Source organism: Petromyzon marinus, chromosome 78, assembly GCF_048934315.1.
Source record: "Petromyzon marinus isolate PM22_M1 ecotype Great Lakes invasive population chromosome 78, UKy_Petmar_22M1.pri1.0, whole genome shotgun sequence".
Classification (NCBI taxonomy): domain Eukaryota; kingdom Metazoa; phylum Chordata; class Hyperoartia; order Petromyzontiformes; family Petromyzontidae; genus Petromyzon; species Petromyzon marinus.
Window position 1 is genome coordinate 925,474 of NC_133744.1, and position 12,882 is coordinate 938,355.

Consider the following 12,882-nt stretch of genomic DNA (forward strand, 5'->3'; position numbering starts at 1 on the left):
TGTTTACAATTTTTTACAAATAATATTAACAACTCGTTAAACTACTCGATACAATTCCACAATATTATCATGGTTGACTAAGGACGGTGTGAAAGAAGTTCAGCATACAGTAGCACACCTAATGGAACGCTATAAACATACTAATTCCAGGGTAAGGGTCAGGTGTTGGAGATATTGCCTTTAAAAGGTGTAATTGGAAAAGTACAAACCATTTCTTATAAAAGGGGGTCTATGGGCGCAGACGCACCCATATTAATAAGGTTTAATTTTCGCGTACTTGTTATTCGCCCCATTTTCTTTCAACCACCGCAAATATTGCACTTTACCAATTTCTAAATTAATCTCAGCTCGTTTCTCCAGCCATGGCAGCGTGAACACGCCTAGCAATACTATCGTTTTCGCAGTTAACATATACAGACAAGGCTTCCCGTGTAGCCTTGAGCAGGCTGTAGGGGCAAGTGTTGTTAGCCATCAGTACGTATTAAGGCCGGCACCGTGGCACACAGAGGCCATGGGTAGCCAGAACCACGCCCAGCTGCCTTTGCAGAAACGTACAAAGGCCCCCCGCGTAGCCTCTAACAGGCGCTAGGGGAAAGTGCTGTTAACGATTAGTAGCATCAGCGCATATGAAGGCGTGGTCGCGTAGATTTTTGCTTGGGGTCCTCCGGGTTTTCCCTCCACATTTAGAAACATGCGTTTAGATTATTTGGCTGATTGTACATCTGTGAAAAGAGCTTTATAGTTCATCTGATATCTCCAGTATAAGCATTCTGATTCTGAAACAGCTACCAATCAACACGATTGATAGCCCAGTTACAGGTTGTTTTATAAAGGTATTTATTATGAATCTGCACCTCCAGAATTGGTCAGAGTTCTAAAGTGAAATATGCTATAGTACAAATATAATGAAGCACTCCAAATAAAGCAGTTCTTGGATAACGTTTATTGTCCTGAATGACGACGTCAAGTGCCCACCAGGAGCCAACACAACTCCCTCGCTTCCCTCTCCCAGGCGCCCCTCATCCCCCTAAACCTTTCCTTTTATTCTCTCGTCCCTCACCCTCTCAAATATCTGTTCATCCCTTCCATCGAACCAACCCCTCTGCTCCCCTTCTAACCTTCAACGGACCCCTTGCCTATTTCCAATGTCCACACATTCTCCCTCTTTCAAAACTTTCAAACAATCACCATTTAGCAAGCCACATCATAGCTATCCCTATGCATTAGCGCCCCCTCTTGGCGTTTGTGGTTTTATAGCCATGTCACCCCCATGACAAAGACGCTATCCAAGGATGTCTAACACCCTTATTTCACCTTTCCTTTAAATACAAAAATGGAGGCGTGTTCGGCTAATTTTTTACAGAATCAGTGACAGTAAGTAAGGAAACCTATAACATGACATACAACATTTCTATAATTTTGATATTTAACTGATAACGTCTTCCCCAGCAAACGCAACCCTAGCCAATGGAAAACCCAACAACACAACAGGAGATAGTGAGGGAAAAAAGTATTTGATCCCCTGCTGATTTTGTACGTTTGCCCACTGACAAATAAATTATCAGTCAATAATTTTAATGGTAGGTGTATTTGAAAAGTGAGAGACAGAATAACAAAAAAAACATCCAGAAAAACGCATGTCAAAAATGTTATAGATTTATTTGCATTTTAATGAGGGAAATGAGTATTTTACCCCACAGGAAAACATGACTCAGTACTTGGTGGCAAAACCCTTGTTGGCAATCACAGAGGTCAGACGTTTCTAGTAGTTGGCCACCAGTTTTGCACATATCTCAGGAGGGATTTTGTCCCACTCCTCTTTGCAGATATTCTCCAAGTCATTAAGGTTTCGAGGCTGACGTTTGGCAACTCGAACCTTCAGCTCCCTCCACAGATTTTCTATGGGATTAAGGTCTGGAGACTGTCTAGGCCACCCCAGGACCTTAACGTGCTTCTTCTTGAGCCACTCCTTTGTTGCCTTGGCCGTGTGTTTTGGGTCATTGTCATGCTGGAATACCCATCCACGACCCATTTTCAATGCCCTGGCTGAGGGAAGGAGGTTCTCACCCAAGATTTGATGCTACATGGCCCCGTCCATCGTCCCTTTGATGCGGGGAAGTTGTCCTGTCCTCTTAGCAGAAAAACACCCCCAAAGCATAATGTTTCCACCTCCATGTTTGACGGTGGGGATGGTGTTGTTGGGGTCATAGGCAGCATTCCTCCTCCAAACACGGCGAGTTGAGTTGATGCCAAAGAGCTCCATTTTGGTCTCATCTGACCACAACACTTTAACCCAGTTGTCCTCTGAATCATTCAGATGTTCATTGGCAAACTTCAGACGGGCATGTATATGTTAGTTCTTGAGCAGGGGGACCTTGCGGGCGCTGCAGGATTGAAGTCCTTCACGGCGTAGTGTGTTACCAATTGTTTTCTTGGTGACTATGGTCCCAGCTGCATTGAGATCATTGACAAAATCCTCCCGTGTAGTTCTGGGCTAATTACTCACCGTTGTCATGATCATTGCAACTCCACGAGGTGAGATCTTGCATGGAGCCCCAGGCCGAGGGAGATTGACATTTATTTTGTGTTTCTTCCATTTGCGAATAATCGCACCAACTGTTGTCACCTTCTCACCTTCTCACCAAGCTGCTTGGTGTACAATTCTGATTTGAAGTATTTCAATAATCCACTGAAGTTCGAACGTGTGGAGAGGAGGCGGTAATTGGTCAAATTCAAATAAGGCAACGTTAGAGCTATGGGGACAAATTATAAGAAACAAAAAGGGATTTAAAGGGACAGAGTCCCCTAAGGCTTGGGGCTCGAGTCACACTGAAAAAGTGGTGATGCGTCAAACATTATCTCCAATGTCCCTGATGGATTCCACGACCAAATAAGTCCTTAGGGCCATGGAACATGATGCAGAGAGAGTTTTGGGGCAGGCACTATATGCCCATGATCGGTGTCGCTCGAGTTACGTTATCACCAGCGCCAAGGCTGCTTACAGAAGTAGACATTGAGTCACTACCCGTCTCATTTCGTCAAGGACTGTCCGATGTGGCTCGAGTTACAGGCACTTCAGGTTATCTGGTAATCCTATCTCTTGGATCTGCAGGGCTTTGAACTGGATGTAGTTAATTGTTGAAATGAACAGTCACGGGTCTCATCCCGACAATCCCGAGGAGTCCCATCCCCAGTACTCTGAAACAAGTATGAACTTGTGTGCTCGAAGGGATTTTGTTCCACAATTAATCAATCAGTCCCCATCAGTAATAAGTGACTGCCCTAGTTCAGAGCCACTTTCAACATTGTGGGATTTATTCTCGACGTTGCGTTTCCCTCCGGGTCCACATCCTTGTATATGTGAGTCGGCAGGTTCCTATGTGCGAACATGTAGAGTTTTCTCCAGCCTCATTAGCTCTTGTTGACTAGAATCACATACTTGCCTTCTCTCAGAGACCACCTTGTTGTAGTCCATGACTTGTGGTCGTTGTTTCTTTACAATATGCCTTTGGACAATAGCCGCGGCCTCTCTCAGGTCTAACATGAAATACCTCACATAAGTGCTATAGTTCATTGTAACCAGGATGTATAGAACATTCCAGGAGACTAAATACACTGGAAAATGTCACATGTGGCTTGATATGAGGAAGAACGGGGGACATTTTTTCTTCTCATGAACCATTGCATTGTATTCAAATGTGAGAGTTTGCACCTGCTAAGGTCATTAATACTTGGCCCTAAGTGGCAGAGATTGTAGCACGCTCCATGCAAACATTCGAAAGTAGCCGTAATTTTAATACTCTATAGTGACACACGTGCCACTGGTCCAGAGTTGTTGCTTTGCCACACCGCCTACTACAGTAGACACACTCCACTCCTTGTTATGTCTCCATCCCTGGCCAAAATGTAGCCAGGTAATTTCCTTCTCTTTCAGAGATACTGGTAATGTATACTGCATTCTCTTTTGTCCCAACAGTGGGTCCTTTAAGAATGTAAACAATCCCATCTCGCAACTCCAGTCTAAGGAGATGGCTCACCCAATCAATATCACAGTGCCTCTCATGCCTGGGTGGCATGCTGCTCCACATCAGATAAGGCAGCTCTCTCGAGACCATGGAGTTCTGCTGCTGACCATTACTCAATTCCCATAATGTCAGTAGTCTGTCCTGTCCAGATAACACCAATGATTGCATGTTTTGAGCTCGAGTTAGTGTCTTCGATTTAGATGCATCTTCCCAACCTGACTGGAACTCAAAAATCACCTTGACACAAACTCTCATTTGGTTCCCGGGCTTAACTGCAGTAAGCTCATCACCTGGATGATGTTCACTCATACACCAGAGTGCGTCCTGCATATCTATTCTCCGGACTCCTGGTTCCTCCACGATCACATTTTGGTAGGGCTAATTAAGGAGCCGCCTATTCATCTTTTCCATGAACGGGCCTCGTCTGAGCCCCTCTGCCACGCCATTCTTCTAAACTGCGATGTGCTTGAGTTAAAATAGGGTGCAATCTTTGAAATCCACATCTGCTCACATGCATCCAGGTTTGGTGTTTCTGGTATGTGGGCTGAATTCTCTTGCCCACTTGTGCAGATATGCAAAAGCTTCCCAGAAGCGCATTTTTGAATAAAGTCTTATCGTTACAAAACTCACTGATCTTTTCAGTTGTCCAGTCATCTAAACGAGCCGCTCAATGCGGAAGGGGACAGGAACACAACACAAGATGATATATATCATCTCCGAATGTTTTTTTTAGCTGGCGTGGAGAGTGACAGGACAGGCCATGTTTGGGCATGAAAGATGCAGAGTGATGGTGTATGTGTATCAGTTTTTATCTTTGAATGTAATTTTGTCTGTACCTGGTGTGGTGTATAATCATCAGCAGTAGGGAGACAAAGTTGGCAGATTGTGTTCATGGATACCCTCTCCTTTCGTATGCTATGCCAGCATATATGGGTTCTTGGTAAAGTCATGGCCTCCGGTGTGAATGCCTGACTGCGCCGCTTCCTGTGTCTCTCCACGGAGCATCAGGCGTATCCACGGGTCCTTCCTCCTTCCTCTGTCCTCGATTTCCCCCACCTCATTATTTCCTGTGTGCCACCAAAATGCTTTGTGGCAACGAGGCTGAGTTGAGGCCTAGACTCACCCCTCTGATACCAACCTCCACTGACTTTCAGTGTTGTCGCAATCACGCATGGCTCACGGATGGTCTCCAAGTGATGTTATGGCTGTGGGGAAGTGTGCTGGAGGAGACTCCTAAAACTGGCAATATGGCAAATTCCTGGCCGGAAGGGACTCTTCCTGTGAGCGCTGACATGAATGTCTGCAACTTCTACAGATTTCCCGAATACCCAAAAGGCGTATGCGGGTGTGAGGCCTGTAAGCGATGCCTGCAGTGTTTGGTCGGTGGGGTGCTAGGTGCGGCTGGTGCCATAGTTGTTGGGCTTAATTATTTCGTGGAGTCCAAAATAACCTAGCAAATTAGCATTGACAATCATCTACTAAAACAATAACTACACCCACTGATACTACTGCTGCCATAATTTTAATACTACAACTGCTATTTTCCACTTCCAAACCTACTTAAAAATAATTGTAATAACTATACTACTGTAGAGGATGTCTCACCCATGCTCACACACTCGCACCACACAAACATCACGCCTAACTTCGTGATGTGGAAGGGCTTGTTGATGCGCTGGGACGTGACCCTGGGCTCCAGGGTTTTGGTGGTGCCTTCTTCCCTGAGGAGTCAGCTATGCGCAGATGTTCACGTCCGACAGTTGCTCCATTTGGGCAGCTGTAAGTTGGAAGCAGCCCTATGCCTCTGCTAATTTTGGCCGGGCATGTCCACCGATGTCTGTCGTTGTGTGTTGGGCTGCTCGGATTGTGCACACAGGAAGCCTCTGGCTGTCGTGCTACATGTCCTCCCTGTAGTTGATCAAAGTTTATATGGTCAAACGAACTCATTGCCTTTGATATCTTGGGCCCCTTTCCAGTCACTCCTCAGAGTAATAAATACCTGCAAGTGGGTATGGAATACTGTACCCATTGGCCCTTTGCACGGCCATTGATCGACCAGACCACGGCCTCCATAATGGACGCCTTTGTTAACGGGTACGCGGCTGACAATGGGCCTCCTGTATGCATGTTAACAGATCAGGAGCTAATTTTTTCCTACAACCTTTTGCATAAAGTGTGCAACATGTTAGCGGGTAAAGAGGTTGTAATTACTGGTGAAACGTCACTTAGATTGTAAATGTTGTGGCTTTGTTCAACAACACACCGGTGTGCTGTACTAGTAACTAATTTCCACGTTCTGTTTAAGTGACAAAATTTGCTAATTGGCTGTGTCGGGTGGTTATGCGATCTTCTACACCTTCAATAGCAACAACCACGACTGCACCTACTACTATACAAGTGTAGTGGCATAGCGCTGGCTGCTGGCGAAAAAAGGGAACTGCGATGTACAGCAGTCCTGAAGTCAGCAGGCCATGATAAACACAAGAGGGGGACATCTAGGGGAAAGGTCACAAGGGGCCCATCGGGAAGCCTCGGGAACCCGCTAGTCAGTTCCAGAAAGGGGGTATGGCCGGGGCGGAGCGAGGCCACGCTGGGAGTATAAGAGGGGCCCCTGTCGGGGACCTCGTGGCTGTTGCTGGAAGTGGGATCCCCGTCGTGCTGCTCAAGTCCATCATCGTCACCATCTCGTCGTCGTCACCATTCTTCTCGTCGTTGTCTCCGTCTTCACCATCCCGGGGCGCCGCTAGTCAGACAGCCTACCAACTGTTCTAATTAAGTAGTGCCGCCGACAATAGACGGTCTTAATAACAATAGTGTGCACCCACGTAGGGTGTTGTGTGTTATCCCGATGGTGCTCGCTAAATAAAGAAGTGCCTCCAAGTCTTACTGTCTCCGAGTTAGTCAATACACAAGCACTACTTCACTCCCCTTCTTTCTCCTGTTCTTGACTTAATCTCACAGATTGTTTTGATCTTTCTCCTCCCACTCTCCCATTGTGGCCTTTATATTTCTGCTCAGATTGCTTCCCTCCTTCCCCTCATCAACTTACGCACCTTCCTTTCTCTTTATGTTCTTAAAATATTCATCTTTCTATGCTCTGTATTTGACTTCTATGTGTTATTCCCCAACATGTCTGCTCTCCTAACTTGTCCTCCCTGCTTATCTAATAAACTCTTGAGATTGTAGGCCCACTTCGTTATATAATCGAAAATCCATTAGCAGGTTGCTTGTCTTGCTCCTCCTAATCATAGGCGGGATCGAATTTAACCCTTGGCCTATACCATTTCGTACTCGCACTGCTTCATTAAGTGCGCCTGACTTCGAGAACTGATCTGTTTTGTGCATTCATCCCTCCTGAATAGAAAACGGCTTCATTGAGGCTTTGTCATGAAGGCTGTGCTACAGACGACTGTGGAAATCACGCCTATATCGCAATTATTTCCTCTTTCATCAAGGTCTTTGAGAAAATCTTACATTCACTAATTTGATTTAAAAATATGCTCTATTCAATCCTAAGCAATGTGGCATTCGAGAAAACAAAGAGCACAGCCTCTGCAGTTCTCGATACTCTTGACATTTTCTTCAACAGTCTTTGATCTCATCGTCAATGTGCCATTTTATTCCACGACTTGCCTAAAGTATTTTGGAAATGTGTAATCAACTGGATTAGCAACTACTTATTCTTAAAAATAAAATAATATATTATTTTATTGTTTCCTTTCAACGTGACTTTACCGAAAGAGCTAAGAATATGAATTACTGCAGTCACGAAAGCTTTAAATCAAAATTTAGCAACTACTTATTGTACCCGAGGGAGAAATGTAAGAACACCAAAATGGTGAGGTTTAAGGAGTAGGTAAAAGAAACACAATTTAAATATACAATTATCGAGATAGGAAAGATGAAAAGAAAAAAACTTGAACTAAAATGTTCCAAGAAAATAATTTCTTGCCAATGTCTAAAAAAAAAAAACTGATTGTAGCATTTAAAGTTGATAATTATTCCAAATAAAAATAATTCATTAATTTACAAATTTGTATCTATGCTCAAAGCAACATTGCCATTGCCATGGAAGTATCAACCATTACCTCATCTCCAAGATGTTTATTTTCTCCGTACTTCAATTTCAGGTCATTCATCATATCATAGTAATCTTTGATGCGTCCTTGCTTGAAAAATTCGACTTCTTTGGCCTTGATAGGCTTGTAGAGTTCTTTTAGTGTCATATCACACTTTTCCTGAGACTTCTTCTTGTTTTTAATCGTCCATTTTCTGTATTGTTCCTTGAGGTTATCCTAATAGAAAACAGCAGTTTGTTTAGACTTTTGAAACATGTTAGTGTTTCAACACACTTCATCCAAGGGTAAGAAGCCTATGTGATATAGCCCATGGTCACACATAATACTGACAAAAAACGGTCCGAAAATAACATTTTTACATGACATAATCTGTTTGATAACACTTTTAGTTCCTTCTGTAACTGTTGTAATAATATGGTGGTTTAACAATTAATATAGGTTTGATGTAGATTCCTATTTGTGTGCAATTCTGATTATCTTGTTTGATTTAATGTTCACTAAATAAATTAACATTTTTTTCCAAATAATCAAACGGTATAAGAGCTGATTTCTACATTGTAAACAAGTTTCACTAAGGTGATGCAACATCCGACCTTGCCTCTAGCTAGGGGAGACGGACAGGTGAAGTATTGCTGGCGGGCATCACATGATGTGACCTCATGGTGGATCAACAAAAAATAGGTGGCACATGTTTTTTGTGTGAAAGAGATGAAGTCATTCTCTTGCCTATATAAACCAGTGTCTTGGGATTTAAATCTAGCATTGCCAGGGAGGAGATAATCACTGCTGGGACTCCACATTTGAGCAGAGCTACAGGCCCTGTTCTGTGGTGGCAACTACAATCATCCGTTCTGTGATGAGGTTAAAGAACCTAGCTAGTGACAGAATTACATGATCACGTGGGTGTTGAACATATGGGGAGCGGTAGTGCAATGGTTTGCACGTTGCTCTACAAAACTGGCATATTCGAGTTAAATTGAGGCTCAAGGCCAACACCAGTGACGATTATCTTAACCAGGCCTGGGAATCCCCTAGGTCGGCTCAGCCTCAAACGAGTACTTGGGAGACAAATGCGACCGGGTATGGTGTCAGCCACCAAACCCCTAGTGTGTCGTTCTGCCTTTCAAAGGTGTCTGCTACCAGCACTTGCCCAAACAGTCTGAATCTTCTCTTCAGGGAGAGTTAAAAATGTGGACTCTAGACAGAAAATGAAACAGCAACACAGTATTCCCTCGTTATTCACGAACTTGTTATCCTCGTTTTTGGCTCTCCATCAATAACATCTGGAACTCTATAAGACTGCATTGAGAAAGATAAAGTTATAGATAATCATGAGAGAGAATGTGGTGGGAGAAAGTAAGTGAGATAGTGATGAGTAAAGTGATGAGATTGATTAAAGAGATAGAGTTATGAGATAAAGTGATGATGGGCAGCATCATCATAATGTAAGGTAAATTCATGCATCAACGGTTATTTACTACTATATTTTTGGTTATTGACTTTGCTATAACCGGTAAGTTTGTTGTGTTATGATAATTGCAATGTATTTAATAAACTCGATTTGGCGCTTTCGTGACTGCAGGAATTACTCTTTGGTTTTTTCGGTAAAGTCACGTAGGAATAAGAAAATTAAAATTACATAATAGCATACGACGTTTCGATTGCAACACAAGCAATCATCATTAGGTAGAGGAAACACATAAACCGCATATATATATATATAATTAACACAGATACACCAGGGGATACAGTCCGTCTCTCTCTGTATCCCCTGGTGTATCTGTGTTAATAATATATATCTGCGGTTATGTTTCCTCTACCTGATGATGATTGCTTGTGTTGCAATCGAAACGTCGTATGCTATTATGTAATTTTAATTTTCTTATTTCTACGTGACTTTACCGAAAAAACCAAAGAGTAATGTATTTAATAGCTTATTTATGGATTTGTAGAGATGGTATACTGAACTACTTACCTGAGGTGGTGGACACCATGTGGCAAGGACAATCAGTAAGTAAAAACAATCCCTCTGATTGGTACTTAACGTGCCTGAAAGGGGACTCGTTAGAGGCATGGAATTGAAGAGATTTGAGGCAAAATACAAATGGAAAGAGCGGAAAATGGAGGATGATTGATACGGTGGACGGTTGGAATCCGTTAGGAAAGTGGAAGGTGATTGGCTAGAGGGAAAGCAGGTCAAGGAATCTTCAGGAAAGGAGCTTAATAAATATATAAAGAGGAAGTGAGAGCGTTTGGAAGGCTTGGAGTGAAGGGAATTCTTGAAGACCGTCTTACTTGCTGGAAGAAATAAATAAGCCTATTATTGAAGACTATATTGTCGGATGTCACGACATTTTTTAAGGTAATTCATCAAAACGATAGAGTTTTGTAGGCCAACATCATTAATCGTGAAATGTGCTATTCACGAGCATCTCCAGAACGTAATAAGGGAATACTGTGCACATTTATAGTTTTAGGGACATTGCTAAACAATGTTTTTTTGCTGTCTTTTTCTTTGGAGTTCAGTAAAAATTGAAAAACTGTCATCTAGTTTGGTGTCCAGTTTGTCCTCCCCAAAAAGTAATTATAAGCTATTTTACCTCACTAGATTAACACAGTGAACTTAATTGTCCCGTATGTGTTAGCTTTAATGGCCTCTTTATAATCCATCAACATGCATATTATTTTTCAGGTTGTTATTGGATAATGTCAAGGCATGTGTCCTTGTGTGGTTGCCCACCATAGGTATTTTAAACTCCTATTAAGCCATAAGTAGGAAAATGGTTCCCCACCTCTGCTTTCGTGTAAGATAATTAGAATTTCCTGGCGTACTTCAGATATTAAATGGTGATAATTATCTTAGCATTTAAAAAATGCTGCATTTTCTTGAGCATTAATATCACGTAGTTAAAAATGAAATAAAATCAAACAAATCACGACGTTTCGATCGCAACGCAAGCGGTTGTCATCAGACAGAGTCAGCCTCTAAAGGCAAACTGTTTATAAGGGTTTGGGGATGGGAGTAGCCCAAGTTTAACAACAACAACAACAACAGAAGGCACGGACGGTGCACGAGTGCCAATGCAGCAACAATGCCAAACGCTTGCGATGCTGGGGGAAATTAACTCGGCAGATATGATGGAACAATCTTAAACCCGTTAAGGTTTTACCTGGTTAATACCATCCTTCCTATGATTGCTCAATTTGTATCCATCTTCTCGATTGAAGTTATGTCTATTTTTACATACTGTATCTGGATGGCTTCATGAAAAAAACAACTTTGATAGTACCCCGAAGGTTTGCAGAACCTTGAACGGGTTCGGCAGTCATCCTCAAGCCGAAGACAGAAGACCGGGCTTAGAGTAGGACCCTGGGACCCCCAGACGTCTATTATGGCATATATATCAATCTGGCAGGTTCATTAATAAATTAGCTTGACGTGGTTTTGAGGCAGTAGCATCTCTCTCTCTAATCGAAATTGGGAGCTTGTGTGGTGTCAATGCTACAGTATGGGTCTCAGTTATGGGCACGTGATATCAGCATAGAATTCTTAGAGATAGTTTGAGCAATGCGAATGAAGCAGTGGTGAACCGGAAAGGCAGGACCCCCCGACATTGGAACTGCGCTGGTAAGTAGAGATGACTTGATCTCGACATGCTTTGCTGGCCGATCTGATAACACGACATCGGTTTCTTCAGCTTACTATTCAATTGTTCCTTTGAATGTGACCAAAACGAACCCGAAAGATGTCCCATGGTCATTTGATGAATACCTGACTGCGACAGTTCAGGACTGATTAGGACCTTGAACCCAAGATCCCATGAAACGCTGCACATGATTGGTTGCTGTGGAGGTCGTGCTGACCGCCAGTCACGTACCTCAGTCTTAGCAATGTGGTTAGATTTTTATATTTGCAATATAATTTCAATTTCTCAATCAGTTCTACACTTGAACAGTTTTTTTTATCACAGCACAAACTATGAAGAGAGTGGAGAATGGGATCGTATGATCGTTTTCTGCATAAAAAAACAAGCAAATTCTGCAGTAAATATCTAATTTTGGTTAATGGGCCTTGTGTGATCAATTAATTATATACATATTCTTAGCTCTTTCGGTAAAGTCACGTTGAAGGGAAACAATAAAATAATAAAATATATATAAAACAATAAAAAATTATCACGACGTTTCGACCATAACACAAACGGTCGTCATCAGGTGTGTCGGTTTGCATTAATAATAATGACCTCAAATTAATGCAAACCGACACACCTGATGACGACCGTTTGTGTTATGGTCGAAACGTCGTGAGAATTTTTTTTATTGTTTTATATATATTTTATTATTTTATTGTTTTTCTTCAACGTGACTTTACCGAAAGAGCTAAGAATATGAATTACTGCAGCCACGAAAGCTTTAAATCAAAATTAAATTATATACATATTTAAACAATTTATAGTTGCTAAAACGCAAACTGCTACTCCCAGCTAATAGTGATATTGGGTAGATGAGATAATGTATGTAAAAATAACCATGAATATTTACAATAACATTTCATAATAATAATGACCTCAACTTGTAATTTGCTGCACAGTATTCACTCACTCTCGAAGACATTTAACGACTTATAAGTGCGAGGAGGAACCACAGACAAGCTGGAAGAGATTAACCACTTAGTAAGTTGGTTCCACATTTTACCCCAAGCCTTGCAGTCTTCTATATACCCCGCACCTCTGATAAACACGGTTGGCTATTTATGGTGTGAAATAAGATCAACATAC

The 12,882-nt window shown here is 42.2% G+C and overlaps 2 protein-coding genes across 4 annotated transcripts in view; both read right to left on the reverse strand.

Moving 5' to 3' along the window:
• Positions 1-12,882, reverse strand: part of LOC142907390 (uncharacterized) — a 366,512-nt gene that overhangs the window by 120,626 nt on the left and 233,004 nt on the right. The gene's annotated exons all lie outside the window — the stretch shown is intronic.
• LOC142907345 (guanylate-binding protein 1-like) overlaps positions 1-12,882 on the reverse strand; it is a 162,645-nt gene that overhangs the window by 97,198 nt on the left and 52,565 nt on the right. For all 3 annotated transcript variants that reach the window (XM_076056765.1, XM_076056764.1, XM_076056763.1), the window contains exon 7: positions 8,114-8,320. In XM_076056765.1, the coding sequence (XP_075912880.1) occupies positions 8,114-8,320 (207 nt within the window). The remainder of the gene's footprint in view (positions 1-8,113; positions 8,321-12,882) is intronic.